This window comes from Cannabis sativa, chromosome 1 (assembly GCF_029168945.1).
Source record: "Cannabis sativa cultivar Pink pepper isolate KNU-18-1 chromosome 1, ASM2916894v1, whole genome shotgun sequence".
In the NCBI taxonomy this organism is placed as follows: Eukaryota; Viridiplantae; Streptophyta; class Magnoliopsida; order Rosales; family Cannabaceae; genus Cannabis; species Cannabis sativa.
Window position 1 is genome coordinate 40,873,414 of NC_083601.1, and position 26,824 is coordinate 40,900,237.

Sequence of the window (26,824 nt, forward strand, 5' to 3'; positions counted from 1 at the left end):
GCTGAGGATTTGGGTTATCCAACTGTGTTAGCAAATTCATGGAAAAACAATGATGCTTGTTCAGATTGGAGTTTTGTTATTTGTGATTCTGATGGGAATGTTATTACTGTGAATTTTAAAAAGCAGGGGTTTTTGGGGAAGATTTCACCTGCTTTTGCTAATCTCGACGGGGTCTTCGCCTAGGCCAATGACGGCCGACGGTGGTCTGTTCATGGATCCGAGGATGGGGGTTTCAGGAAGTTTAGATCTCTTCTTTTTATTTATTTATTTATTTATTTTTTTGAGATATTAATTTGGGTTTTTTGTGGGAAATTGGGTTTGATACAGAGATTTTTTTTTAGTTTTATTTTTTGTTTTGTGTTATAACAGATGGACATATTGATTTCTAATTTTTAGTGTTAGATTTGGATTTGAGATATAGGTTATGGTGATGGGTGGTGACAATGGTGATGGAGGTAGTAGCTGTGGTGAAGATGGTGGGTGATTATAGCTTTATTTGATGTTATGTGTGGTTGTACAGATTGTGATGGAGTTGCTAGTGGGATTTGGGTGTTGACAAGGTGAATGGAGGTAAGGGTGATGAAGAAAGGAAGAAGAAGAAGGAGTGGGTGGGTGTGGGTGTGGGTGTGGGTGTTTGATTTGCGAGAGGAGGAAGAAAGAAGAAGAAAAAAAAAAAAAGAAAAGAAAGAAAAGGAAAAAGAAAAAAAAAAAGTAAAAAAAAATATTTTTATTATTTTTTTAATTTTTTTTAATATTTATAATTATTTTTTAAAATTAATATTAGGTGGACCACTAAAAATTTGCCACGTGTACAAGTGTGTACACGTGGACAGTCCACTGTGGCACTTAACGCTGATTTTTGGACGGAGGTGTGCAGAGCAAAACGGAACCAGAGTTTAGGTAGTTTAGCCGCCAAAAATTTAGTTTTGGTGGTTAAGTGTTACAAACCGTAAAGTTTAGGTAGTTTAGCCGCCAATATCCCTATTATTATTTATTTTACACAGAGTGTTTACACTCACTTTTTTTTATTACTATTTACTGAAAACAACAATTTGTATTTTCATAAAAACTAAAATATATAAATCCGTAAAAATATTAAAAAGGAAAACCTATAAATCTTTATTTATGTGATTTTTTTTGTCAATTCTGAATATATAGAAATTATCATCCATACTTAATACATGGGTAACCTCATCTTAATACATTGTAATCTTATTTTAATATGTATAGTATAGGTAAACCATGAGTCAATAAGAATTTTTGAGAAGAGAAAAGGATCACAACTTAATACAATATAAGATACAAATGACAAACAAAGGAAAAACAGCAAGGTTTAAATAAGGCTCTAAAGTCCTAAAAGATACTAATCATAAATTAGGATTTTATGGGGATTCAATGTTAGGAGGTTATTTGAGCATACCAAAGCACTCACAAAATACTCTTGGACATATTGCTATATAAGGTCAATAAATTTGGTGGTGAAGGAAAAAAAAATTATTAAGCACTTTATTAAAAAGTTAGAACATGTTTGATTGATTGGAATCAAGATTGTAATGAAATTAAAGTCACCATTAGAATGTTTGGTTTGTGTTTCTAACCTTTGTAATAGAACTCCATTGTAATGGGCATTACACCAATCCTATGAATTCTCATTACACTCTTACATCTCATGAATGAGAATTACAATGACAACTAAATAATAAAAAAGACAGTTTTACTTTTTCTTTTTCTCACTTTGAAAATATAAATAAATAAATAAAATAAGGATATTTTAGTCAATTTGATTCCAATTACAATGTTCATTACAAAATAAACCAAACATAATAATAGTATTCCCATTATTATTACCATTACATTCTATTTTTATTCTTATTACCATTACAATTACATTCCGGTAAACTAAACACCACCTTATATGGTATTTTTGAAAATCACCAAATCACATGTATACTTTTAAAAAAATATTTTTTTTTTTTGAGATTGGTGATCTCTAGGTGCAGGCTTAGCCCACTTAAGTCCAAACCCAACTCTATCACCAAACTATGGGCGATATGAATGTATGACATTTTTCAAATTTGGTTATAAGTTACCAAAACACTTCAAATATTTTCCCATAATCCAAACATTTATTGGTGATCCAAATAACATCTCCAATAGGTAGTGTCTTTGTTGAGCATTGAAGTATTTGTAGTGGTATCAACTTGTGCCTGACCTAGATAATGGTCGTAATGCGCAACCTCTCTCTTCTATTTCACCATAACATAATGGGAGTCCTTAAAATAAAAGTTAATGCAACCATTAAATGAAGAGGATTTAATAATAGGAATGGGATTCGGTACTGATCAAGAACAATAATGGAAATGTTTAAGCCTCAAGTGGTCAAGCCCAAATCCCATCCATAATAACTCATTTATAGCTTGGCATATATTGAGTTAAGCTTTCCAATTTCCATGATTTATTAACATGTACGTACCTTAATTAAATTGTAATCTTCTTCAAACAGCATCTTCCTCGTTTGTAAAGAAACGGCACAAATTTTAAAAGATACTTGTAACCTTTCTTAATATATAAATAAACTAGCTAAACTATCAAAACAACCCAAAATCTATATTATCATTTGTCAAAATTCTTTAGAGAGTGGTGTTGAAGAATGTGTTTTATATTTCATATCCTGCTATAGCTTAATACTATACAATTTCTAGCCATATAGGATACACACAAAAATCTTCTGAAAAAACAATCAAATGGCTCTTTAATATTTAAAACTAGTCAATAGCTTAAACAACTTTAGAACTAACATATTGTCTCCCCAGTCACTTTTTCAATATTTAAAACTTTTCTTTGAAGGCTAACTACTCCATCTCCACGTGTATATAATTTATAACATCCCTTTCCCTTATATAATTATCGGTGTATATAATTAATACGTATATAGTAATAGTACCATCAAAATTCATTAAATTTATATGTTTATTTTTTTTTAAAAAAAACATTAAATTTCAATATAGTAATTATTTGCCATTTTGACATAAATTTATTAGTCATCGTAAATGATGAACTACCAGGTCACAAAGTCATTATTAGATCCGAAAATAACATTTAATAATATAATAAAATCGAACAAATCTTATTAAGTAATTCTAATACGATACTATTCTTCACATCATATCAAGTTCGACTACGTGGAACTGCAGAAGAGCACGAAATAATAATGTAATGGATTTGATCAGTTTTGATTCTGTTTTCTTTTTATATTTTGATAAGAACATAAAATTATTTTTAATAATCTTCTTACAAATAAGACTACTAACATGGTGTCATTAAATCGTGTTAAACTTTATTTTGTGGAAAGACAAACTACACAAATATGGAACCTAAAATCATAACCAAATGTACCTTATTTTTCAGTTTAACTCCACTATATTTTAATTGGTGCAGTTGGGTAACATGTAATGCATATTTTATTTTAATTATACCAATAGTTATGAAGTACCCGCCATAATTCACAACTTCACATCAGTAGCTCAGTTCTCCATTTTAATCAATCTATATTTTTTCAATTCAACACTCTTCTTTATATATTAAGTACTTATCCCATACATATAATTTATATATATAATTTAATATAACAATTAATTTTATTGATAAGTGAAACAATACATAATTAATTATTAAATATGGAAGATTTTTTTTAACTAAAAGTTTAATTTTTATTTATAGTGTATATCTTACTAATCTATGTATTGTGTGATACAGTATTAATATTTTAAATTACATGTAAAAGACATACAACTTTAGCAACTTCAACAACACTCTCTATAAATAGATAGTAATAATTAAATAGATCTAAAAAATAATCCCATCAAGAGACACTCTAAAACAATTGAATAGAATTAACAACAACTTTAGCAACTTCAACAACACTCTATAAAAGAAGCAAAAAAAAAAAAAAAAAAAAACAGCAATGAAGAACTCCGGACAAAAAGGGAATTTTAGCAACATGTGAGAATTTTGTACTTTTGATGATTGACTCTTTCAAAAGTAAAAAAATATTGGAAAATTCTACAATGCACTTCCTTAAAATGAATATATTGATGTACCTCTATCTGTTTTAGCATTCGAAATAATTTTTTAGTCAAATTTTTTCTCATAGTCATGTACGTTATAGTTATTTAAAATATCCTGCAAAATTTTAAGAAATTTAGAAAAGTTTAACACGCCGAAAATTATGTTCAAACAGTGTGTTGCACGCGCGACTATTTTATTTTATACGCGTGTAAAATAGACTGTTTGAACATTGTTTTCTATATTGTAAATTATTCCGAATTTTTCAAAATTTTGTAGGATATCTTAAATAGCTCTAACGTACATGAATATGAAAAAACTTAGACTAAAAAATTTTTCTAGATGCTGAAACAAGTTAAAGGTGCATCAGTACTTCCCTTTTAAGGGGATGCATTGTAGAATCACCCAAAAATATTTTAGTTGCAAATAAATGAAAATATATTAATAAGAAAAATGAAATAGATAGCAGTCGTAATAAATAAATATTGTTACAAATTTAATAATAAATTTTTACTACAAATAAAGAGTATCTATAAATATTAACTATAGTGATTCTATGGAAACAAATGAGAAAAATTATCTTATCAAATAGGCTAATTAGTAATTTTTCTCTGAATTTTGACATGTACCAAATCGTGTCCCTGAACTTTTTTGGCCGTTAAAAATTTTCCTCGAACTATTGAGATTGTTAAATTTAAAGACTTTTGTCTAATTTCATTCAATTTTACTGTTTCAGTGATTGTCTATGTACTAAACCATGCTCCCCACACTTTGATATCTACCAAATTATACCCCTCAAACTTTAATATGTACTAAATCATGCCCTTTAAACTTTCATTTATGTTAGAATTTTTTTACTAAAATTAGACAAAAGTCCTTAAATCTAACAATCTTAATAGTTCAGGAGGAATTTTTAACGGCCAAAAAAATTCAAGGAGCATGATTAGTACATGTCAAAGTTCGGAGGAAAAAATTACTAATTAACCTAGCAAATATAATTGATGGCAACACTAAATTCTAAACACATCACAAGCTACTTTATCTAATCATAAACTAAAATAACTCGTTGACTTTACAACTCTAATGACAAACAATTCAAATATTTTACCAATGAGAGATAATGTAAACGTGTGTTTTTCTCTTCGTTCTTATTGAAAATTATTCCTTTTACAATTTTTTTAATTGATGTATTACTGTTTTCTTAATAAAAAAAGAAATAGTGAGATGGAGATATTCCATAAATATGGACCGTTGACCAAGGCCCCAGCATCTAATTCTTTACTGTAGAACAGGGGTGACCCTGTAATAAGAATAGATTAAACAAAAAGCAGTTAAACAGGTTGTCCATTCATTTCCATTTTTTCTAAAACCGACTTCAAAATTATTGTTATTATTCTTATTTGCGTGTCCAAACCAATTTTCTTTCTTTGCCTAATTGGAAGTTAGGAATCAGAATATCATTCTATTATTAATTTTCTCTTTCCTATTGCTAATTCACCATTACATGAGTACACATGAGACAAAAATCAGTGGCTAATATTTGTCCACATTATAATATTTAGAAGAAATTAAATTCAAAACTTTATAATATACATAATTTTCTATTGTACCAACTACCTATTTCATATAGTTGAGCCAGTAGCCCCATGAAAATAAAAAAATGAAAGAGACAAATGAAAAATCTTGTCCCTGAAAACACAAAAATATATACAACTAGACAAACTCAAAACGTTGCTGTCTTGATGATCCGCTCCTTCAATTCAATTCAATTCAATTCCCCGAACCAGCTCCTTCATGAGAACAACTTATATCACCGGTTCTATGGATATTAACCGAGCAGGGTATCTGTTGTTATGCCATTGTTCTTGTTAATGGGTTCATCTCATAGATGAGTTTTTTATTTTGGGTATGCTTTTGACTTGAATCAATGATGGGTTGTTCAAATTTTTCTATATTTTTTTATGCTATTTTTATGTCTTTTGTTTTCTGGGTTTCATCTGATTGTTCTGTGTTTCTGGTTACAAAGATGGAAGATGATGAAGAAGATGAAGTATACTCGTTATGTGGAGTAATCAGTAATCAGTTTGGCTAAGGATAAAGGTATTAAATCATGAAATTGAAAGAGAGAGGCGATATGAGGCCTCTTATGTTGAAATTTGGGATGGCTTTGGCTCTCTCATTTGCTGGTTTTATTTATTCTCGCCTTAGAACCAGAAGGATCAAGCCAGCCTTGCCTCCACCCACGCCACGCTCCTTAGGTTTGAAAATTTTCACTCTACTTTTTCCTGTTTTCTTTTTTTAATTCATATATTCTTATTAATGTATAAATTTTTATAGAATCTTTTTGCTATTTTTATTATTTATATAAGCATGCATATTTGATTATGGTAACGAAATTATATGATTAGGAAAAGCTCGACGAGATGAGATTCATTCGAGGATGACAATACCCAATTCTTATGGACTTGTTGCTGTTGCATCAGAGAAATATGTAAGTTTTATTTATTCGTCAATTTATATAAATTCAATTAAATTGAAACTATAGGGCATCAGATCTTGTTTTTCAAACTTAAGGTGCAGAGTTGTCTAGAAAAGGTATGTACTTGTTACTTTATGATTAAATTAATTAATTTCCTTAGAATTATATTTCAATATCCTTGTCTCTTGTTGATACCAGCCAAAGATGGTGATGATTCTTGCTTTACTATTTTATTACTGCCCCTTGTATCTTGTTGATACCAGCTTGTTAAAAGTTTAAGATCAGCTTTTTGAAATTTTTTATTTTCTTATATAAGAATTCCCAAATTGGCATGTGATGCAAATTTAGCTATGTCAATTATTGAGTTTTCCATGTTGATTAATGAAACCATGAAGTTAATCACAGCTTCCTGCTCAGTTTATTTTTACAGTGAAGCATGATGTTTATGTGTGCCTGTTTTTTTACCAGGAGGAGGCTTACATGCAGAAATCTCCGGCTGAAATCTCTAGTAGTAAATTTAGTGGAGACAGAGATGGGTTCGTCCTGCCACAATTTTATGAAATTGCCAAAGATTTTAATTCTGCTACTCCCACAGCTGGGTTTTCTCCAAATGGTGATGTTAATAGTACTAGTTCAGACCTAGAAACTCCAAAAGCTTTTATTACTTTAGAGAAGGATGAATATGAGCAAGAGATCAGCCATCTTCAAAATATGGTTAGAATTCTTAGAGAGAGGGAGAAGAATCTTGAAGTTCAGTTGCTCGAGTATTATGGCCTTAAAGAGCAGGAAACCACTGTCATGGAGCTCCAAAATCGGTTAAAGATAAACAACATGGAGGCTAAGCTTTTTAATCTTAAGATTGAATCATTACAAGCAGAAAACCAAAGACTAGAGAAGCAGGTGGCTGGTCAAGCTAAAGTAATAGCAGAACTTGAGGATGCGAGAGCAAAAATCAAGATGCTGAAGAAGAAACTCAGATATGAAGCTGAACAGAACAAGGAACAGATATTAAAACTTCAGCGAAGAGTTGCGAAGATGCAAGAGGAGGAATACAACTCTTTTTCGAGTGATGCTGATGCTCAATTGCACCTGAAAAGGCTAAAAGAATTGGAGGATGAAGCTGAAGAGCTGAGGAAGTCTAACTTGTCATTGCGGCTAGAAAATTCTGAACTGTCTCTGAGGTTGGAGTCCACTCAGATCCTTGCAAACTCTGTTCTGGAAGATCCTGAGGTAATTTACTTACTCTATTAATCATATTTCATCATTATTACCTTATTACAATTATTCTGGTAATGCATTTTAAATGTTTGTTATGATGTATTTTGTTGCAGACCGATGCATTGAAAGAAGAGAGTGAGAGATTGAGACAAAGAAACAATAAATTGCAGCAGGAAATTGAGCAACTCAAAGCAGATAGGTGTACTGATATTGAGGAGTTAGTTTATCTTCGATGGGTTAATGCTTGTTTAAGATATGAGCTGCGAAATTATCAGCCTGCAGCTGGTAAAACAGTGGCAAAGGACCTCAGCAAAACATTAAGTCCGAAATCTGAGAAGAAAGCCAAGCAGCTAATATTGGACTATGCAAAAACTGAGGGAGTAGGGGAAAAGACTATCAACCTTATTGATTTTGATTCTGACCAATGGTCATCCTCCCAAGCTTCCTTTACAGACTCCAGTGAGTTAGATGAATCTCCTTTTGATAATTCAGCTGCAGCCAAAACCAGCCTTTCAAAGAAGAAGAAAATTTTCAATAAGCTCAGGAAACTTGTAATGGGGAAAGACAGTAGTCATCATAATAATCATGTTTCATCAACAGATAAAATTGAATCTGCAGAAGAGAGCGATTCAAATGCATTAACAAGAGCTTATGGAGCTGCGGAGAACCATCATAGATATAGAACTCCAACTCTGAATTTATGTAGACATTCTTTGGATTTGCACAAATTAAAAAGTACTCTGAAGAAAGAACAAGGTGTGGACATCGAAAGGGTGCAAAGAAAGAGTGACGGGGGTTCCTCTTATGTGTACAAGAGCTTTGTTTTGGGTGGGGAAGTTGATTTAGATTTTACAGCTAAAGATCGAATTGATAAGCACTCGGATAATTCCACTGATAGATCTGAGTTGGTGAAATATGCAGAAGCTTTGAAGAGGGCTCGTTATGGAACTCACAAGTCACATCGAAGGTCATCATCTTATAGTTCTTTGTGAGTAAGAAGTCTCCATATGTAAAGATTTTTACACTAGTTTATAATTTTGTATATAAAATGGTCAGATTCAATGCCATGTCCCATTTTTCTTTTTCTTTTTTTTCTTTTGTAAGAAACATAGGAGAAAGTTTAGAGAACAAGAAAGCTTGTTCGTATAGTGATTATTGTTTGAGTTACTGGTGCTGTATAATTGTAGGCACTGACAACAAGGTTCTCTTATAGCTTCTTATACTTTGTAGTTATATAATAATCTCATTACAAAAAATTGAGCCCTTGATAAACTCAACATTTTATAATCCCGTATTATTAACTTTCTAGTTCTTATCTTGAGTTATCTGTGTAAACAGTCTTGTCTTGCTATCGTTTGTTTGAAACATCTTTTTGTTTTTTGGTGGAAGACATGCTCAGTTTCAAAGGCTGCTTGGATATTATATGTTTAAATTTTGGTCTCTTTTATTTTTCAACATCAATTCTTTTTTGTTAATTTGATTGTTTTGGAAAAAGGATCCAGAGTAAAAAATCTTTTATAAAACAAGAAATTTTTTTTAGAGAAATAAATAAAATAGACATGAACTCATGAAGTTGGATACAATCGAGAAGTTGCATGGTCTCTAGTACACTTTTACCAAACGACGTATTATTCTCCGAACAAAAAAGCCATTTTAAAAACAACGACATGAGATTTTAGAGAATATTTAACGGATAACCAAAGAAAATTCACGTCCTTAAATTAGTGTGTTTTTTCTGTACCACAAATTATTTTAGTACACAATTTTATATCTATTTAACATATAATAAATTCTTTAACAAACTCTAAATTAAATTAATACATGTAAAATAGGTATAGATGATGTGTCTTGAAACAATTAGTGGGGACAAGAAGGACACACCAATTTAGAGATAGTTTATTTTTTTTGTTACTTATGGAATGGTTTTTGCAACATTTGACCAATTTAAACTAATTTTATAAGTATCATTATTCAAAAGATATTGAGCAATGATCATGTGCCATTCTTTAAAATAAAATTACTTTATCACCTATTAATTTTTTGAGATAATGTATGTAACTATAAAATTTAATTAAAAAGTAGAATGTGGGAGTTGCCCATATTAGAGTAATGTTTGTGGAAAAATGTATTTAATCTTACGTAGTTAAAAGAAAAATAAAAAAAATAATTTTTTAAGATGATTTGTGTAATTTGGTAGGAGATGCTCTTGGGTGTCAATAAAACGACATAGCGTTTGGTTATATGAGAATTGAGAATCTACCAGGACAATGGGCCTGTGGCTATCCAATGCAATTAAAGCCCAACCAACAAACAGTTAACTTTCCCGCTCTTTATTTTTTTTTATTTCTCAGGCAAAGTACCGAATTAAGACGCCGACGTTAAAAACCCAGATTTAATTTGTCGGTATATATACCCTTCGCCTACCTCTCATAAAGGCAAAATTTTATAACGAACCAACATAACATTTCCTCTGAATTTCTCTCTTTCAATCTCTCTCTCTCTCTCTAAACATAACATTCTTTTGAAATCGCAAAAATGGTGGCAGAAGTGGGCGCTCCGTCTAGAACACGACGACCACCGGAAACAACAGTTTTTCCCGTTTCAGAGGCTAATCTTCACAAGAAGTCGTTGTATGTGGGTGACCTGGACCCAACTGCCGAAGAAACTGACCTTATCGAAACGTTTCGTTTCATGGGTCCCCTGGCCTCCGTTCGCCTCTGCCGAGACTTTTTCACCGGGAAATCTCTTTGTTATGCCTACGTCAACTTCTTTTCCCACTCCCATGGTATACACTTTTGTCTTTTGTTTTTTTTATTTCGTTACTTCCTTTTGTATTAGGTTCTTTCTTGATTTTTGTCTTTCGCAATTTTCTTGGTTTCTTTGGTTCATTTCACGAAAAAATGATTCAAATTCGAGCTTTCTTTTGGAAAGTTGTTCTGTGAATGAATTTTTCTTGGCTTCTTTAATTTTTAGTGTTTGCTTAAACTGATCATTTGGGTAATTTGTTCAAATTTACTATATCATGTTTATTTTTCTTCTTCTCTGTTTTGATGTGTCCTTTTTCTTTCTGGTATTACCTATCTTGCTATGTCAACATTCTTTAAGATACATTTCATATCCCACCAAATTGTTTTTGTTCTTCCTTGGTGGTTTGTTTAAGTAATCATTTATAAGTTTCTGTCTATATAACTTTTCTTTATTCGCTTTCTTTGATTTCTCAGCTTCTAAAGCTCTAGATTGTCTGAATCATACTGAACTAAAGGGTAAGCCCATGAGAATAATGTGGTCTCAAAGAAATCCTCTTCCTAGAAAAACTGGTATTGGCAATATCTTTGTGAAGAATCTCGACCGTTCGATTACGAGTGCAGATTTGGAGGAGATGTTTTGCAAATATGGGAATATACAGTCTTGCAAGGTTGCCGAAGCAAATGGCATAAGTAAGGGTTTTGGGTTTGTCCAGTTCGACTCGGAGGACTCTGCAAAAGCTGCTGTTGGTGATCTCCATAGTACAAAGATCGAGGGGAAAAAGTTGTGAGCCCCCTTCTTTGTTTTTCTTTATTATTATTATTATGCTAAATTACTTCAGCTCATCATCATGTTCTGTTTTCTTTGCTATGTACTTTAGATATGTGACAAAATTTGTCAAGAAAAGTGAGAGGACAGCAACCAATGAAGAAGAAACATCATTTACAAATCTGTTTGTGAAAAATATTGATAAAGATATCAGTGTGGATTTTCTTCGAGCCAAGTTCTCACAATTTGGAAAGGTTTCTAATGTAGTCATACTTAAGGATTACGAGGGTAACTCGAGGGGTATGGGTTTTGTAAAATTTGAGTCCCCTGAAGACGCTATGATTGCTGTTGAGAGGTTGAACGGTTCACTGTTAGGTAAAACACGGTGACTTTGTTCATATCATTTTGTAAAGCCATATCAGTATATTTTGTCTGACTTGAAACAATGGATCAGGATCAAGGCACATGTACGTGGAAAGGGCTCGTAAGAAACCTACTATGGCGGGAAACAAAATGCTCAACTCCCAGTTGGAAAAGGCTTCAAATTTGCATGTTACGAACCTAGACATACTTGTTGACGATAACAAACTAAGAAAACATTTCAGTTGTTGCGGAAATATAACATCAGTTCGAGTGATGCGAGATGAGAATGGCGTCAGCAAAGGATTTGGCTTTGTTCGTTTCTCTACTCACGAAGAAGCCAAGAATGCTCTCAAAACACTTGATGGTATACACCAAATAAATCTCATTCCTATCTCCTTACCTCTTTTCTAACTATCTTGTCTAATGCCAGTTTATTTGTACCCAGGAACTGTTTTAGAACAAAAATCTTTGCGTGTGACCTTCGCTTGGCAGAAAGATTATCACCGCAAGGAGTCGCAACTCCACTACCCTCAACAATCTTTGGATATTCCAAACTGGGATAATGCTTCTTGTTCAATCCCTTTTGTCCCATACAACTTCAATCCTTCCCCGTCTTTACATTCTCCACTCCCATACCAGCCATATGAGTATCTCAACATTGGCAATGATGTTGGCCATGTACAGTATCCCTATCTGTTACAGAACTACCTGCAACAATTCTCCACATGTGTAAGGACTTGCTTTATTTAGGAACCTTATATTTATTAAAAAACCATTGATTATTTCTGTAGTTGTCAGCAGGCTATATGCTTAAAAAACAATTTTGTAATGACAGGTTCCAACAAGGCAAATGCAGCAGCCGCGCCACCAGAATTTCCGACCCAGTGTATGTTGATTTTTCTTTCCTTTCCAAGTAAAGTAAAAGGGATATAAGAGCTAGCACAGATATGATTGCTTCACAACTCAATTGTTTTTTTTTTTTTTTTTTTTCATTAGTGTTCAAATTGAGTTGATTGTTTGCTCACATTCAATATTCCATTTTTATTGTAGCAGTCTTGTGTTCTCACCGACATCTGAGCTATGGGAGTCAAGGGGATAAGAAAGGTAGCCGAACATACATGGATGCAAGAACGTTAAGGATCATATAGTATAGAATCTTCATGGATCTTTTACATCTCATTGTATAGGAATATTAAGTACTCATGTTTTCTGAAATTGATTTTAAAACATTTCTTTGTTTTTGTAACTAGTTCTTTGAACATCTCATGTTTGATTGCCAATAAATCTCTTCTTTCTTTCTGTTGAACATTTTTTTTCTTAAAGTGCTCTCATTCTCGTTTCCCATTCACAAGCAATAAGCAACCATTCATACCAGTTTCATCATAGCATAACAAAAATAAAATTAAAGGACATAGATACTTTCAACCACTAGATCTTCTCAATAAATTCGTCTGTCACACATAACATAATAGTATTATTAAGACAGTTGGCTAAGTACTATCAATTCTTCTTTTATATAGATTTCAGTAGAAACGAGTTAGACATCCTCATCAGATGATGGATAGGCCTTGGTTTATCATCTCGTCAGCAATAACTTTGTTGGCAGCTTCAGATGTATGGGCACTGTCGAAAAATACGTACTGAGTAGCATTTGAACATGTTCCTAATGAGTGAGAATTGCACAAAGCTGTGGTTAGTTCTACAGTCCCTGTTCCACAGCAGCCTCTTCCTGCTTCCGCAAAGCCTATAACAAGAAATTCAAAACATACATTAAATTTAACTATATTACTAAATCATAATTGTATGCAGTGTGGGGAAAAAGAAGAAAGAAAAGAGAGGGTATGAATTTATTACCGTACATAGAAGGGGAATTAACAAGATCATAAACAGGCTTGTAAATGTCAAAGATAACAAGTCTAAGATCAGGGCATTTCTTTTTGAGACTGGTAGCAGCATTGTTCAACATCTTATTAAATCCTTGGGCGTCTGTGTTCAGCTGAGACACACACCCACTTTCATGAGTTCCAGCTAAGGTCCTTTCTAATGGAATACAACCCAATGGAGGGAGTGATGTCACTCCAATCTTTCTTGCCCCCAAGTCGTACAAGTTCTGTTTTTGTAGTAAGATAGAAACTATTATTGTAAAATTTTAAGAGTTCAAATATGGTCAAAACTATATGATCATAAAAAGTGCAGTTTTAATGTATCAGTCAACGAAATTATACATTACCTCAGTAAAATTTTTCATTAAACTAATGAGCATGGAACTGTACTGCTCAACAGTGTAGGTTTTTCTGAGGTAAGAATTAGTGTAGTAGTTCTGTATAAAGTCGGTAGTGCCAGTGGTCAGTACATAAAGAGCGTCCTTCATAATGGATTTAGCTTTACTCTGGCCAGCTACTTCAGCCAGCTTTGATTGGTATTCCTTGTAATACTTCAATTGCTGGGACAAAGGGATTGCGTGCTGTAGAAAAGGGTTTCGGTATTGACCAATTAAGTTAGATAAACAGAACTAGTTAGTTAATGCATAAAAATATAGCATAAGAAGTGTTACATTTTGAGTTGCAGTTTTGTCATAGTAACCAGAACCAGCTGAAGCAAAGTTGGCTCCAATAAGAAGTGTTTTCCCTGATGCTTCTGGGCTAAGATATGCAGGTGCGTAAGACTTGAAACCTAAAGTCCCAGCTGCACAATATCCAATTTAAGTCTGCTCATGAATATAACAAAAAAAACACAAGCATGCATGCATGCATACAAGCCTACAACATAATCTAGTATTTGTTGTTGTTGGGTTTTAAGTAATTAATACTTACCAACGAAGTCAGTGGCTAATTTGCCATTGCAAAATCTTCCGGTAGGTTGGTGATTAACGAAGTCCCTTCCATAAGGAGGTTTGTCAGCCCTGAAAAGAGTGGAGAGATAGTTGTTGTTGCCCACATCGACTATGGAGTCACCAAAAGTAATGATCGCTGGAACAATAGTGTCCTGTGCATTCCCAATATATAAAAATAATAATCCACATACACACATTACCAAATTCAAAACCATGTTAGCTCCTTCTTCTTCTTTTTGTAACACTCCCTATATGATTAAGACACTATTGTTATGCAAGTTTCGTAAAAGTGAATTTTTCACAATACATGCAGTAACAGCTAATACTGATTGTTAAATATAAGTTACAATTCTGTTAAACTGGTCCATATATATATGTATATTATTCAAGTAAAAAGTGAACTTAGAGAAGCGGCTAATTAAGGAGGGTCGGCGGGAGTTGTGTTTGATCATTAAATGACTCTTTTAATGGCTTTCTCTAGCTACCACTAGCTAAAAAAGTGTAACTAACTCTCAAACAAATTGTATATGATGTTGTGTTCATTTTTTCGTGCCTGAGTGACCACTTTCCTCTCTTTTTTTTTTTATTTATTTTTTTTATATTTTTCCTCATTCATTCATTACTATTTTGCCTAACGATAAGAATTTATAAATAATTCACAATGAATAAAGATTCCGACACACCCAAATTACATACTTAATACACAACCACATAATTAAGTGATAGAGTTCTTATCTAAAAATATAAATAATTAATAATAATAGACATTATTGTTTGAAATAAGTGTGTGCAAATGTGCAATTTAATATGCATTTAGCATTACACATTAACAATTCGGCCACAATTAGCCAGTAATTATATATATTAACTCTCATAAAGGTATTTAGAATTGAAAAGTGTAATTAAAGCATATCAATTATTATTAATTATCCCGTATTAAGTTAACTTTTTAAACATACCTAAATATTTAATTAAGGTAAATAGTGAGATAAATATACTTAAAATTTGAGTGTAAGTCATATAAATTTAATATTTTTTTTTAGTATTATACTTACTCAATGTTAATATTTTAAACATGACACATTTAAAATCCATATTTTAAAGTATTAGGTCTTAACGGAAAAATGTAATATGAGTTACATTTATATATATTTTTTAATAAATTTAAAATGGAATATGTATTGATGAAACTAAATACAAAAATTATAATTTTACAAAACATTAAATACTATTAAAAAATTATTAAATTTATGTGCAAATACAAAACTTTTGATATTATATGTTGCAATTATTTCTATTAAGAGCACTCTCAATAGAGTTAAAATAGCTCAATCTTTAAATTACAGAGAAAAAATTATAAAATTGAGCTTCCAAGAAGTGAGGTAAACCTTAGCTATTTTCATATTTGTTAGCTCAATGAATAGTACTTAGCTAAATGTAGAGATAACTTCATTGAGCTAAACATATTTTAACATTATTTTCTTTTAACTTTATTATATGTGTGTAATATCAAATAAATTATTAATATAAAATGAATAATATATAGTAGAGTTTTGGTAATATATTTTAAAGAATAGAGTAAAGAAACTGTTAGGAGTTCTCTAATAATAATATATTTGACTTAATCTCTAACTGGAAAATCTTTCTACACGTACATGAAAAATGTTTATGCATGCAACAAATATTGTTTTTTTTTTTTTTGTTTAATGCAGCAAATATTGTAAGTTTAACCATTTTAATCATTTGCGTTTAACTTAATGAAGAAACTAACAAAATGTTCAACTCAACAAATCTTAAAGTAGTGGAGCTTTAAATAATCGTCCGGTTATAGATAATTTTGATTTTTGTTTCTCTATTTTCAAGTAGGCTAACTATAAAGGATTATTATTAATTTTGAAATACAAGAATGATGTGCGACTAGAGATATACAGTACTAAGTAAATCTAATTTTTACTTGTCAACGGTGTATCACATTATTTATTTAATTTAAAAAGATCGAAGATTCATTTGATCAAAAAAAATCAATGTTACAAGACATAATTGACGTTAAATATGATTGGGATTGGGTGCTTTTATACGATGTATTCCAAAAATAAGTACATTGATGCACTTATATTCCTATTTTTAATATTTAAATAATTTAATTTTTATTTATTTAATAAATTATATAATTAGTTTTGAAAAATTTAAAATATTTTACAATATAATAAATAAAATTTAAATAAAAAATTTATTTCACCCGCGTATAAAATAAAATAGATATTTCACATACGTGTAAAACAAAATAGACACTTCACACACGTATAAAACAAAACAAGCACACGCGCAATATAGACTGTATAAATCTTATTTTCGATACATTAAATTATTTTGAATTTTTAAAAAATTTGTAAAATGATTTAAATAAATATGTTGTACATCCTCATATAAAAAAAAAATATTAAAACAATCATTACTTAAACAGTTACTAATTTGTTCAAGAACATAATTTTTTCTAAAAAAAATTATTTTATGAAAAAATAAAAAAAATATGAAAGAAGAATATAACATAAATAATTGCATAATTAGTTATTCCTTTGGTTACTGTTTTTCGCATATTTTTTAGAAAATTTCTCATAATATATATTAAATATATTTCTTTTATAAGAAGTATAAAAAGTGTTATTAGTAAACTTTGCAAAAAAAATAAAATAAAAATAAATTAATAAAAAAGAAAATTTCCCTAATAAGAAAAGCCATTTTTTTTTTAAATAGCCAAACCAATCAATTCTATTCTAATAAAAATGTCCAATAAAAAAAGGGTAAGACTTAAAAAAAATAATTTTACCTAATATGGGATTTTAAAAGATTTTTAATTAAATATGATCTATTTAACTTTGTTCATTTTTTTATAGTTTTTTTTTAGCTTTTTTTTTTTTTAAAAAAAAAGAGTTTTTTTATGGACTTACGATTTGCCATACTATTGTAATTGTGTTTGTAAATTCCATTTAATTTTTTGAAGCATTTTTTCGTACTTGAAGCATAAAATCAAATCTATCGAATACCAAAAACTATTTTTTGATCATAGAAAACCGATTTTTTTTTCTTCATAAAAACTGATTTTAATTATATAGAAATAAAATTTATCTATAAATTTTTAAAAAATTTAATTTATTATCTAAGAAGATTCATCGCATATTTTTCTGACCACTAGGTAGGAGTTACGTGCCGAGGCACGTAAATATTAGTTTTAGGTAAAGTTTAAGTTTTTTTATTTATTTTTTTTATTTAGATTGTATGTGAAGGTATGATCATACGAATGATTCGTTTTATTAAAGTAATATTTGTGGTATTATAATTGGTTATTCAAATAAATTTGGGTATATATAAGTCATAACTAAATAATACTTAATATTTACTTATAGAAAATTTGGAGGAACAAGTCATAAGTTTTACAGATTTTAAAGCAAATATTATGTAACATAAATTAAAGTGAATGTGCGATCTTAAAATAGAAGAAAAAAAAAAGTCTTAATATATGGAATATTATTAGAAAAACTAAAAAGAGTATAGTGAAACTTCTACCTAATCTTCCATTGGTTCAGCTGCTTGAATGATGAATTTATTGTACTTTATACTCATTGTTATAAACAATTCTGAAACTCAGAAGAAAAAAATTGATCACCTAATCTCCATACTCTTACTACTAAAACAGATGATCAATACAGTTAATTAGCTGAATTAGAGAGTAAGCTATTGCTTCTTTCCTCTAAGTACTAATTACATGAAAATTAATCAATTTTAAATGATAGAATAACAAACAGCATGCAGCACACTAATTTTTTCACACAACCAACAAAGGCCTTTACCGATCATGAAAAGAAGAGTAAAATAAACTAATTGTTTCTAATGAGGCAGCAACAATGTTTGAATAAGACATGGCCCATAAAACTCAGCAGATAAAACAATTTCCCATTACAAATCTTATTACATTCAGATATCAGAATATTTATTCTAAAAAAGGACTCCGCTTCCAAGGTGTTAGTTACAAGAATGATACTTAATGTGGTAAACTTACACATTAATAGCATCTTGCTTCTCTGCATCCATGTATGCATTACTGTAATAACGTTGAAGAGTTCTGAAGAATTCCTGAGACTGAGTTGCCGCTTTCCATTGCCCCCTTCTCTGAGAAAATATCTGTTCGACATCACAGTTCAGAAAAATGTAAGCAAATTGAGCACAAGGGCTAATAAGGTACCATATCAGATACTACAGAAAACAAAACATACAAGTAAAAGCAAAATAAATGAAAACATTCCTGCTGAGCCACAATATTGGTGTGCCAAGGTGTCCCCCATTCTCTCATAAAAACTCATCAGGTCCTCAGCCAAAGGATCATTAAGGTGGAACATTATATTGTTGTTTGAAACAATACGTAATACTAAATGAAAAGATAAAACATACGTAATACTAAATGTTCTGCTGCCAGATCTAGGTATTTAATATCAAATAGAATATAGATTATCTGAGAGAAAGATAACAGAGAAAAATATCACCAATCAGACTAATTGGAAAGAGAAAAAAAATCATGAATTAGTTTACATGCTGGTTAAACAAGAACAGTGAGAATGAATGCCACATGACGAACTAAAGATTTACAACATGTGCTTGTTTTGCTCGTATCATCAACATCTCTGTTGCTCGTAAATATTTCTAGTCAAATCATACCACATAAAAGTTATTTAATAAGTAAAATACTGCCACACTCCAGCTATAGTAACTTACCTAATCTAAAAGCCCCTCATATGTTAATTGAGAGTACATAGGAGTTACCATGTCCACCTGCAGCAAATGAATAGCCAATTGAAGCAACACTACCAATCATTGTCACACATTGATATAATAAGCAACCATTGCAGTAGCATCTCTCTAAACTAAAACTTCTTTAGTGATGAATAGGGTACAATAATCAAGAATTATTTATTTCATGCAACATTCTGTTCTCACTCCTTACCAAAGCTGAAACAAAATCAAATCTAGTACTTAGACAAACAAAGAAAAGTAAACAGAAAATATCATGCTTAAATGCAGTTACTTCAAATAATACAAGATAGCAACAACCATTTCTTTTTTGTGAAAAGAAATTTTTTAATAGTTATTTGGTGTTCTAGATAGATCACACAGCAGCCGAAATGCCAGATCAGTTTCTTATTTTTTCCAATTTCATTATCAGTACTTCTAGTTTTCCATAATCAACTAAAATCAATCAGAATACTACGATCTGTCCACAAAAGCAAATCTCCCAAACACAAAACCTGTCAATAGAAAATCGAAAAATAAGAAAAGAAATCCATACCCGTCTTAAGAATCAAAGCAAAATATGAGTTCCTCCTCTTCTCGAAGGCTTTGAGACTAAGATAACCAACGAGAATGAGCAGAAATCCACTGCCCACACCTCCACCTAAAGAAATATAATGGTGAACCTTGGAGGATTATCGCAGAGATTTGGGGAAGAAATCTTCGATAGTGTTGCGACAAACAGAGAAAAGAGTAATGTAGTACACAGTAATAAAATAGAAAATAATAATTTGAAATGTTCGTATAGACAAACAAGGATAAATACCAAGCTTTGGTCTTCAAATAAGAGCTTTGCTAAAGAAGAAGGATGGCCAAGTGTAGAACATTAGGAGGTTAAGCCTGGAGGAATGTTAGTCTAGTATTTAATAGTCTCCAGTTGCAGATATTCATTATCTAAAGAGCCTCACAATTGGGAAACTGAGTTAAATGACTAACCGATGATATCTGCGAGAAAGGAACAAAACCTCTTAAGCCTTCGACCACAGCCACAACTCCACCTTTGTTTGCTCCAACAACCTGAGTACATTATTTTCAACAACATTTCTGAATTAAAAAACAGTACAATAAAACAATCTTATGATCACTTCTTTAGCATTGTTTACATTATCAACTCTTTATAACACCAAGAATGACATTGTTGATACCTATAATAAACTAACCAACTTGCCTGAAATTATAGCACTTACTTACCTTACCCTTAACAACAACATCCTCTGCTTGGAGCTGTCTACACCTTTCCCATGCGAGATCATACTACATAGCCTTCAAGCTCAAGATTATGCTATCATCTACTTCATTCTCACCAATAATTACAAAATCCATTTTCAAACCAGAAACTATCCCTGCTTCTTCTACATGCTTTAGCCTGTGGATTGAAGCTTCTTGAAGAGGTAAGTGTGTTGAAGATTTTGCAGTAATATTAACCAATGCTCCACCATTATCAGTACAGAAAACAGTTCCCCTCACCTAAATCATAAATCATTTTTACGTATGGAAATAATTGCAAATTTGCTCCTTCAGTTGCAATTTTTGTTCGTTTTATACAATCAGTTTCATGATGTAAAACTAGTCAAGAGCAAAAAATAATTAGATAGATAATACTCTTAACACTTGTCCATAATTTAAGTCTTAAGTTGGCTTAAATTAGTTAAATAGTTCCTAACACTAAAATTATAAGCATAGCTTGGTGGCCACATTCAGTTGGGTATTCAAGCTCATACCCATTTTGTCCATAATTCAGGTTGAATTAAATAAAATATATAAACAAGAATTATGATTAACACCCAGAGAGAGAGAGAGAGAGAGAGAGAGAGAGAGAGAGAGAGAGAGAGAGAGAGAGAGAGAGAGAGAGAGAGAGAGAGAGGGGTATACCTTAGTCCCAATTTCAGAATTGAAGTCGTACTTTTCGATAGCAGAGTGAAAATCATCGACGATAAAAGTGACTCTGCTTGACCAAGCCGCAGGCAGCCATGGCTCCATATCTGAAACAACAAGAGCAAAAAGAGCACTCTGCTTCTCAAATGCTGTATCATCCTGAAGATAAACCAAATCATACAAATAAATATAAACCCACCTCTTTCATCAGATTACATGGCATATGCCCTAAGACAATTAAATTTCTAAACATAAAAAGGGTAAAAACTTTACACCCAACATGAATTTGAATATGAATTTTTCCCATGATTACCTCGTAAAAATTCGTCTGAATAAGAGGACGACCCAATCGTTTAGCGATCTCCTTCTTGTGCTCCAAAGCTTTCTTTTCTGAGGTCGCATTCTGCATTCTGTTCTCCGATTGAGGTGATGATGTTCTGAGGTGATGATGTACCAGCAGTTAACCGAACCATGCTTGCGGCGATGGTGAGAAGACGAAGGAGTGAGAGAACGAATGAGTTAGTCGGTCGAGACTGGTTGACGACTGAGAGATAGACTAAATGGAGATAGCTAATCATCATCGTTGTCCCGTAAATAATCGCAATAGGATTTTGTTAAATACGAAAGAGGAATCGCAGAATTTATTTTGGTTTTTTCCGTTAAAGTTAACAGAATATTCTTTTATTTTTAAGGTATATTCTGTTAAACCAAGAAATGCCGTTACACTTTTAATATATAAAAATATATTTTTTAAATATCATAAAGTAGTAAAAAAGTTAAGAAGCCTGTTGGGCCGGTGAGCTGTGGGCAACAGCCCCACCCACTGATGAGCCTATGTTGAAAGTTGGTTATACAATAGTTTTGTTTTAAAAAAATGAACATATTCTTTCTCTTGAATATCATTTGTTTTTGTTGATCTTACAACGGTTCCAAATTTTTTGTTTATCACTAAAGAAAAAGTATTGGCAAGATTGTGTATCGGAATCCACTACACAACATTCCTTCCGAGTTTATGAGACGAAAACATTTGAAGGCAAGTAACAATTTCCTCTCCTTATTGTTTTTTGAGAAAATATGAACCATCTTTCCATTTTTTGAGTTCTTGAACATGATTATGAATCTTACTCTCCCTTCATTATTCTTAATCTTATTACTCTCCTTCATTATTCCAAACAAAGGAGTTTTGGAATAAAAGGAAAAAAAAAAAACGGTGTGTTTGTTTTCATCCAATTTTTCATTTCATAGTATGAGTATGCATATATTTGTCTCCCACGCATTTGATTACTTAGCGTTAATAAAACCACTTGGGCCACTTTCAGTGGCCATAAAGTAATATTTGGAGCGTAGTGCCCTGGGTTCGAGTCCTGCGTAAAACGTGATGTAATATATAAACGCTTGAATCAAAAAAAAAAAAAAAAAAAAAAAAAAAAAGCGTTAATAAAAATAAAAATAAAAAAAATCAAAGAAAGTAGAAAAATTCAGGAGAAACTTCAACAAGATGAGTGTTTTTTTTTCTTTTTTTTTTTTTTAACATTGATAATTTGATTATAATCAAAATGTCATTCATCCCTTCTCTCTCTCTCAAAAAAAAAAAAAAAAAAATGTCATTCATCCCTAAAAATCTAAATGTATCTAAAAATAAAGCCAACAAACTAAGAGTTTGTTTGGTTGTGTTTTCAGTTTTTAAAATTGTATTTTAAAAGTGAGAATAGAAATTCGAGTTTTGTCATTTTAAAAATTTAATGGTGTTTGGTACAAGTTTTTTAAAACTATTTTTAATTTTTTCTTACTAAAAAAAATCAATATTTCAACACCATACCAAAATATGAACTCATTCGGGTTCAGGTTTAGGATCCCAGTATGTGAGAAAAATATAAAATATAACATGTTAGACAAAAAAAAAATAGTTTTTGAAAATTAAAAAACAAAATTTTGATGTTTTCTATTTTTTAATTAAAATCTGTTTTTAAATTTTTTTACCAAACAACCACTATTAGTTTTTAAAAACTGTTTTCTATTTTTAAAAACGGTTTCAATTTTTAAATTATGAAGCCAAACAACCCCTAAATATCTCTCTTATAAAAATCAAACATCGGCAAAATTGCATCATTCTAAAAAAGTGTTTTTATTTTCTTTTCATTTTGCCTTTGGTAATTACTCTCTCTTATAATATTAAATAGTTATTCACATCTTTTAATTTTCTTTTAAAGCAATAATCAATATTTTTGATAATTAAATAATGTCATATAGGAATCCGAAAGAAGGGAGCACACAAATGTCACGAAAGAGCCTTGCACTTTCAAAGGGGCTGTTTGGTATGCGGTAATGGGAATCTGAAAGTTTCCGATGTTTGTTTAGATTTTTAATATTTTAATGTTGGCTAAGTAAAAATGGTAGACTTAAATTTGGCTAACAAAGAAAATTCAATGAAAATGTGATTTTTATTTTCTAATGCTACTGGCAAACATAAACTTTTTGCATTTTAAAATTATTATTTTTTATATATAAATACTAATATATATATAAATATTTAAAATATAAAATATTTTCCTTATTTCTTTTATATATTTTATTTTATAAAATATATTATCAATTTGTATATAAATTTACTCTTTATAATTATTTATTATTGTTAATTTTTTTTACAAAATTATATAAAAAAAATAATAAATAAAAATTATTTTGAACACTTAGAAAGAAAAAAATATATTGAATTATTAGTATTTTATAAAAAAATAATTATTATTGTAAAAAAAAATTATCACATTTCATTGTCAACCACGGTAATGTTTCGTTCCTAAGTTTATCATTCATTCCCTTCCTCATTCTCCTAGCAATATAAAACCTATTTCCATGAAATGAAACCTGCCTACCAAACGATTCCAACACGTTGTGTGTCTGTGGATGTGGTGAAGCAAAAGTGATAGGTATTTATACTTCTTTACTAAAGAAATTGGTTCAAGAAGATAATAAGAATCAAATGATTATTTTTGGTGGTCCTTTTCACATTTAGTTATATATATATATTTTTTTTTTTTGGGGAAAACATAAAATTGATTTTACATTTTGCAGTCCTTTCCTCAGTATTGGTTGATTTTATATATGAGAGCATTCAACAATGGTAATGTTGTCAATTTGACCATTTCTATATTGAGCACTCATTCATACATATCATCTAGCCACCTTTTGGCTTTTGAGTGTCTTTGATAAGTTTGGATACCATAGGCCTCACCATTTTCTTTGTTTTCTTTGATTATTGTTTCCTTTTTCATGTAAGTGTGTGTAATGTTATATACATATACACACTTATATAGGTTAACCATTTCTTATTCTTCTGTATTGATGATCCTATATATGATTATCTGTTAGGACTTAGTGAAACTCATTAGAGTCTTCTGTTCTTTAATTGCTCACAAATAACAAAGCACCTTGCCAAACTAACATCTGGTTCCTACAAATTAACTTTAAGAAAAAATGCTCACACATCAGCATATATAAAGCTATATACAAATGAGGGCTCATATTATAGTTTATACAAGTGAAAATTACATGAAATATGGGATTTTGTAAAAAAGTTACAAAAATATGGCATTTATAGGTTTGCCACTCTTCTATGGCATTTTTTCACATTTAAGATTTTCTATGGTATTTGATATGCCATAGTTTTGTAAACCTATTATCCAAACCCATATTTCATGTTTTGTTTCTAACTTAATTAGTTTTATTTTTTTTTTAATTTATTTTACATTTACATTTTAGGGTTTCTTTCTATTTGGAAAATTTACACCAAATACTAACTTTTTTTTTTCAAACATTACATTTATAATTAGACAAAGAAAGTTTTACATTTATACTTTTGTTAATTTTTTTTTCTTTTTTACTGTTTTTTACTTATTAAAGCTTTAAAAAACTTTTTTTTTGTCTTTTTTTATATATTTTTTTAGTCAATTTTGGCTCTCTTTTTTCTTTCATTTTTTAAGTCTGATTTTTTTTTTCTTTCTTTCTCTTCTCTATCTCTAATTTTTTTTTTTTTCTAATTTCTCTTTAAGTCTCTCTTTTTTTTTTCAATTTTTTTTCTTAAACTATTTTTTTTTTCTCTTTGTATATATATAAATATATATAATAAGTGTACATTTTTGTATCTCATTTTTTACAGAAATTAAACTTGTTTTTTTTTTGTTAAAAACTAATCATTTTATTAAAAACACCAGAAAAAAAAAAACCAGTTTCATCAACATCATCATAAAAAAAATAATATAAAAAATCATAATCTAAAAAGAATACAAACTTTAAAAACTAGTTTCATCAACATTGAAAGAAACTAACAATTTCATTAAAAGAATAAAAAAAAATAGTTTCATCAACAAGATAATGAAAAAAAATTACAATCTAAAAACGATACTAACTTTAAAAACCAGTTTCATCAATATTAAAAGAAACTAATTATTTCATTAAAAGAGGCAAAAAAAAAAAATAGTTTCATCAATAACATAATGAAAATTACACAATGACTAATAATTAAACTTTTACAAACGATACTAAATTTAAAAATCAATTTTGAACATATAAATTTTATATCAATACTTAATAAAAAAACTTCTAACTTCATTCTTTATGTTGGCATTTAATTTTTATTTGCTTGCTCAAAAAATAGAATTGATTAAAACATACATTATGTAGCAAATATAACAATGAGAAAAAGAAATTAAAATCAAAGAGAAAAAAAGAAACAAAGAAAATTAAAAAGACAAAAATACAATAAAAACCATAAAAGAATAACAAAAAAATAAAAACAATGGAATGTGAGAAACCAGTTAGTAGAACAACCAAAATAAAAACTAACAAATAAAAACTAGTTTCTTGAAATAATAAAATAAAAAATTAAAACTTAAAACTCAATTATGAACAACAATAAAAAAACCAGTTATAAAAACTAGTTACTTAAAAAAAACCAGTTATGAAAATAATAAAATAATATGTGTGTCAGAAACTGATTATTTAAAATAAAATAAATAAAAAGTGTTGTTCAAATATCATACAATAATAAAACTGGTTTTATACAAACTAAAAAAAATACAATAATATCATAAAAATGGAGCAACCCTATTACAGAACAGTTAAAACCTATGAAACCAGTTTTGACGCTATAAAAAATCATAACAAAATATAAATGTTAATTATAAAGTTAACTGAAACCAGTTTCATCAAACAATCAAATAAAAAAAATACACACACACACAAAAATATCATAAAAATGGAGCAACCCTATTACAGAACAGTTAAAACCTGTGAAACCAGTTTTGACGCTATAAAAAATCATAACAAAATATAAATGTTAATTATAAAGTTAACTGAAACCAGTTTCATCAAACAATCAAATAAAAAAAATACACACACACAAAAATACAGAAAAAAAAAAATAAAACCTAATCTCAAATATAATCAAAACAACACACCATGCATACCAATATTAAAAACAAAAAATAAGTGTAAGTTTCGAACCTAGAAACAAAATAAAAAAAAAAGTAACTTAAAATAAAAAATTTGAAATAACATAATAAAACTATTTTTTTATTCTTTTAAATTGTTAGTTTCTTTTAATGTTGATGAAACTAATTTTTAAAGTTTGTATTATTTTT

The 26,824-nt window shown here is 29.9% G+C and overlaps 4 protein-coding genes and 1 long non-coding RNA gene across 13 annotated transcripts; 2 read left to right on the top strand and 3 right to left on the bottom strand.

The window, feature by feature from the left end:
• The first annotated feature begins 5,647 nt into the window (after positions 1–5,647).
• Positions 5,648–9,063, top strand: LOC115707563 (protein CHUP1, chloroplastic). Of its 2 annotated transcripts, none has more exons than XM_030635575.2 (5): positions 5,648–5,971; positions 6,092–6,323; positions 6,474–6,556; positions 7,013–7,774; positions 7,876–9,063. In XM_030635575.2, the coding sequence occupies exons 2-5, from the start codon at positions 6,176–6,178 to the stop codon at positions 8,752–8,754; spliced, it is 1,872 nt and encodes a 623-aa protein (XP_030491435.2). In that variant the 5' UTR covers positions 5,648–5,971; positions 6,092–6,175; the 3' UTR covers positions 8,755–9,063. The 2 variants fall into 2 exon arrangements, with proteins under 2 accessions (XP_030491435.2, XP_030491436.2); XM_030635576.2 differs by having other exon boundaries at positions 5,650–5,906.
• Positions 9,064–9,824: 761 nt separating this feature from the next.
• On the top strand, positions 9,825–12,946 carry LOC115707569 (polyadenylate-binding protein 6). 8 transcript variants are annotated; one of them, XM_061115530.1, is made up of 8 exons: positions 9,825–10,547; positions 10,984–11,025; positions 11,131–11,290; positions 11,388–11,650; positions 11,730–12,002; positions 12,084–12,367; positions 12,474–12,524; positions 12,689–12,946. In XM_061115530.1, the coding sequence occupies exons 1-8, from the start codon at positions 10,298–10,300 to the stop codon at positions 12,713–12,715; spliced, it is 1,350 nt and encodes a 449-aa protein (XP_060971513.1). In that variant the 5' UTR covers positions 9,825–10,297; the 3' UTR covers positions 12,716–12,946. The 8 variants fall into 8 exon arrangements, with proteins under 8 accessions (XP_060971513.1, XP_060971505.1, XP_060971511.1 ...); XM_061115522.1 differs by having other exon boundaries at positions 9,826–10,547; positions 11,131–11,293; XM_061115528.1 differs by having other exon boundaries at positions 9,833–10,547; positions 11,131–11,293; positions 12,692–12,946.
• A 75-nt stretch (positions 12,947–13,021) lies between these two features.
• On the bottom strand, positions 13,022–14,825 carry LOC115707570 (GDSL esterase/lipase APG). The gene is made up of 5 exons (XM_030635584.2): positions 14,452–14,825; positions 14,193–14,323; positions 13,869–14,102; positions 13,493–13,748; positions 13,022–13,382 (listed from the first exon to the last, which is right to left on the bottom strand). The coding sequence occupies exons 1-5, from the start codon at positions 14,684–14,686 to the stop codon at positions 13,189–13,191; spliced, it is 1,050 nt and encodes a 349-aa protein (XP_030491444.2). The 5' UTR covers positions 14,687–14,825; the 3' UTR covers positions 13,022–13,188.
• A 3,151-nt stretch (positions 14,826–17,976) lies between these two features.
• On the bottom strand, positions 17,977–19,230 carry LOC133037874 (uncharacterized). Its single transcript, XR_009687860.1, has 2 exons — positions 18,743–19,230; positions 17,977–18,650 (listed from the first exon to the last, which is right to left on the bottom strand). It is a non-coding gene; the product is annotated as an uncharacterized LOC133037874 (long non-coding RNA).
• Positions 19,231–20,246: 1,016 nt separating this feature from the next.
• Positions 20,247–21,594, bottom strand: LOC133034631 (small ribosomal subunit protein bS1c-like). Its single transcript, XM_061109826.1, has 4 exons — positions 21,499–21,594; positions 21,183–21,344; positions 20,502–20,777; positions 20,247–20,327 (listed from the first exon to the last, which is right to left on the bottom strand). The coding sequence occupies exons 1-3, from the start codon at positions 21,592–21,594 to the stop codon at positions 20,565–20,567; spliced, it is 471 nt and encodes a 156-aa protein (XP_060965809.1). The 3' UTR covers positions 20,247–20,327; positions 20,502–20,564.
• Positions 21,595–26,824: the final 5,230 nt, after the last annotated feature.

Coding starts and splice junctions, on each gene's coding strand:
- LOC115707570 (XM_030635584.2), bottom strand. CDS start 14,686: ATGGTTTTGAATTTGGTAATGTGTGTATGTGGATTATTATTTTTATAT. Junction 14,103..14,192: donor ACAAAACTGCAACTCAAAAT/GTAACACTTCTT, acceptor CCTTTTCTACAG/CACGCAATCCCTTTGTCCCA. Junction 13,749..13,868: donor TAATGAAAAATTTTACTGAG/GTAATGTATAAT, acceptor CTACAAAAACAG/AACTTGTACGACTTGGGGGC.
- LOC133034631 (XM_061109826.1), bottom strand. CDS start 21,594: ATGCAGAATGCGACCTCAGAAAAGAAAGCTTTGGAGCACAAGAAGGAG. Junction 21,345..21,498: donor TTCAGACGAATTTTTACGAG/GTAATCATGGGA, acceptor GTTTATCTTCAG/GATGATACAGCATTTGAGAA. Junction 20,778..21,182: donor ATTCTGAAATTGGGACTAAG/GTATACCCCTCT, acceptor TTTATGATTTAG/GTGAGGGGAACTGTTTTCTG.
- LOC115707563 (XM_030635575.2), top strand. CDS start 6,176: ATGAAATTGAAAGAGAGAGGCGATATGAGGCCTCTTATGTTGAAATTT. Junction 6,324..6,473: donor ACCCACGCCACGCTCCTTAG/GTTTGAAAATTT, acceptor TTATATGATTAG/GAAAAGCTCGACGAGATGAG. Junction 6,557..7,012: donor CTGTTGCATCAGAGAAATAT/GTAAGTTTTATT, acceptor TTTTTTTACCAG/GAGGAGGCTTACATGCAGAA.
- LOC115707569 (XM_030635581.2), top strand. CDS start 10,298: ATGGTGGCAGAAGTGGGCGCTCCGTCTAGAACACGACGACCACCGGAA. Junction 11,294..11,387: donor AAGATCGAGGGGAAAAAGTT/GTGAGCCCCCTT, acceptor TATGTACTTTAG/ATATGTGACAAAATTTGTCA. Junction 12,525..12,688: donor ACCAGAATTTCCGACCCAGT/GTATGTTGATTT, acceptor TTTTTATTGTAG/CAGTCTTGTGTTCTCACCGA.